Source organism: Gossypium arboreum, chromosome 8 (genome assembly GCF_025698485.1).
Source record: "Gossypium arboreum isolate Shixiya-1 chromosome 8, ASM2569848v2, whole genome shotgun sequence".
Taxonomy (NCBI): domain Eukaryota; kingdom Viridiplantae; phylum Streptophyta; class Magnoliopsida; order Malvales; family Malvaceae; genus Gossypium; species Gossypium arboreum.
Window position 1 is genome coordinate 1398117 of NC_069077.1, and position 3106 is coordinate 1401222.

The 3106-nt window shown below is 35.2% G+C and overlaps 1 protein-coding gene across 2 annotated transcripts; it reads right to left on the minus strand.

The window, feature by feature from the left end:
- Positions 1–213: 213 nt before the first annotated feature.
- Positions 214–2674, minus strand: LOC108469170 (uncharacterized methyltransferase At2g41040, chloroplastic). 2 transcript variants are annotated; one of them, XM_053018211.1, is made up of 8 exons: positions 2265–2674; positions 1827–1927; positions 1590–1730; positions 1407–1488; positions 1102–1295; positions 850–1027; positions 607–711; positions 214–492 (listed from the first exon to the last, which is right to left on the minus strand). In XM_053018211.1, exons 1-8 carry the CDS (start codon positions 2412–2414, stop codon positions 364–366), a joined length of 1080 nt encoding a protein of 359 aa, XP_052874171.1. In that variant the 5' UTR covers positions 2415–2674; the 3' UTR covers positions 214–363. The 2 variants fall into 2 exon arrangements, with proteins under 2 accessions (XP_052874171.1, XP_017625551.1); XM_017770062.2 differs by having other exon boundaries at positions 916–1027; positions 2265–2668.
- Positions 2675–3106: the final 432 nt, after the last annotated feature.

Consider the following 3106-nt stretch of genomic DNA (forward strand, 5'->3'; position numbering starts at 1 on the left):
TCATTTTTTCCACAAATCAATATTTTTATGTGATGAAATAATTAACAACGAAATTTCTTTTTTCAAAAGAAAAAAAAAATTGTAGCCACTCCACTATTGATAAGTTTCATTTTTGGTCATTTAATTGTGAAAAGTTATAAAATAGTCATCCAATTTTATTGTCTTTTTTGGTCACCGGTTGTTGAATGGCTAATGGAAAAATGATGCGACAACTATTTATTCGAGTTGATGTGAGAACTTGAATATACTTTTTAATTATGTGTATGTAATCAATAATATTATGCAACTAATCATTACGGATCATGATCGGAGATATATTGAAAAAATGTATATATCTGAAATAATTTGAACCCGAATCTTGCTTTAAGGCTTCTGGGCCGAAAACATGATGAAAGATTGTTGAATCTTTCTTGTATAGTTGGCAAGACCACAAGATGTACACAAGGCTTCGATCTCTTCCTCCGTAAGGTAACTGTAATTTTGCAGAACCCTCTACAGAAAAAACGAGAACACGGGTGTTGGATATTGAAGCTTGAAGAAAAAGTGTCGGGTAACATAGATGTTCGGTATAAAGTTAAAAAGAAATCGTAATGAATTCGCTTGTACCTCTCGGAAAGGTCGGATTATACGGGGAGTAGACGACGTATAACGGAGAAAAGTGCTTCCGACAAAGACTCCGCCACTTCTCAATATACGACTAATTTCAGCAACCTGAAAATGATCAAAACAAGCAAATGCTTTAAGAATATATTTTTTACCATGTAAACGAGCCTAATCGAGACTTCATCTCGAATTGAGCTCGAATGTTAAAAAGTAAAACTTAATTAAAGCTCGAGCTAAACTTCAAACCTCAAATTTCGAGTTGAGCTCGAGCTCTAATTTGTGACAAAGAACATATTGGGAAAGAATGCTTACAGCATTCAAAGGTGATGGCCAGCAATGCAGGGCGGCACCGGCATGTACGGCATCAATGGAACCCGATGAGAAAGGAAGCCGGGAAACATCAGCCCTAACAAGAGCGATATTGCTGCAAATTCGCCGATCAAAGTGTGGATCAGTTCCTTGCTTAAAAGAAATATAAAAGTGGTAGATAGGCATTACCTAGCCAAAATAGAAGCATCTTGCTCGATGAAATCATTACATTGCCGGAGCATGTTTTCGGAAAAATCGAGTGCTATAACACCGGAATAAGTTCTGGATTTCGCGAATTTCCGGGAAAACAAACCACTTCCACAGCTAACATCAACTAAAATGCCACCTTCTACAGGTTTGAAGTACTCCTGAGCCATTCTGAACTGCATAATTCGACAAAAATCACAAGGTTTACAAACTCGATACATCAAACCGAACAACGCCATGTTCACATCGGAAAATTCAAACATTACACAAATCCGATCAAGATTTACCTCTTCATCAGGCCCGGGAAATCCACGGCGGTTGAAATTTTGACGCCAGCCTCTTTCATAGACAAATGATACAAAAGGACTCCTACAGAAGTAAGCAGAGTTAATATTACTCAGACTCTAAGTGTGGGATACATATAAATATTCTTCAATTTAAATCCATGTGTATATAGAAACTACTCATACCGGAATAGCTCGGTTCCGGCTGGCTTGACTTCAGTGTAGTCTCTCAATCCGGCAGTAACAGTCAGATCGAGATACGTGTCTTTACTCGAATACGATTTGTCGCATTGTTTACACTTAAATCCGGACCGGTAAATAGCTGCCCTGCAAGTTAGGTAAAATGCGTCTGAGATTCATACTCGAGTCTGATAGAAAGATTAACACATACATACATACGTACGTATGTACATATTAACTTACAAGTTTAAACCCGGCGGGCCTTTTCGTATAAGTGGTTCATAGCACACAGGGCAAGAAAACAAGTATGTTTCCTCTGTTTGATTCTTCTGAATGCTTAAATCCTGAAAAATTATAATCTTATATCCGACACTCAAATTTTCAAGAATTATACGCATTTAAATGAGTTTAAATTCCCGTTCTACTGAAAACAACTACGATGCCATCTGAATTAATGCTAAATTGGCAAAAATTAAGCAAAAATAATTATCACAATATTTTCAGCAAATAATTGATTATTTTTAACTTTCAGTTTTGATGATTAAATCTGAATTTTTAATTATTTAAAACATCTCTTTTTTTTTTTCAAGTTAATAAAATAGTCGAAATTTCATCAAAGTATAAATAAGAAAAAATGTAATTAAAAAACCGGGAAAAAGAAAAGGGGGAGATAGAGTTTACCGTCTCCAAAGAGACAGCGGAGCTAGCCGTAGCAGTGAACCGGAACGGTCGACAAGAGAAACGGAGGGAATGACGAAACCGGAAATTATGAGAAACGCAAGGGTATTTCGCGTACAAAGATTTGTGAAGAGAAGGTGGAGCAATCGCCATGAAAGGTGGATAGAAAATTAGAAATGTAAACAGTAAAGGCCAGCTCACTGAGTCTGAAAATGTGGTTTAAGTAAAAATTTGGATAGGATTCTTGTGAGCAATAATATCACCCTCAGCTACTCCATTCATTTGAGTCGAATCGGATGATTTCATCATCAATCAAATTAATTGTTTTGATTGGTTAATAAATCAGTTTCCTCATCAGATTTTGGGTTTATGATCGAAATCATCGGAACATAATTATTCATAAATCAAACCGAGAGGGATACCTTCTCGTACTTCGATTCACAAAATGAGATTTTTTTTTTTAAGATAAATTACATTAAAAGATAAATTTAATCCACCTAAATATGTCATGTGAATTTTATAATTTTCACATAATTTTCTGGTTAAATGAAACGGTTCGTTTTACACCAATAAAAATCATCTCTTCAACTTCTTTCTCCTTTTATCCTCTACTTGTTCTTTTCAAAGTTAATTAGAAAGTTAACCTAAACCTAGAATCCAACACCCACAAATTTCAGGCCACCGTACCACCAACACAAGTCCATCCAAAACTTTAACCTATTAACAATTTTTACCTAAACTCTTTAAATCTAACCTCTTATTTTATAAGTACTCGAAAACATTAGAAGGAAAACGTAAGCTATGATATAATGATCATTATTACAAGAGTGCGTGTGTATATTTAT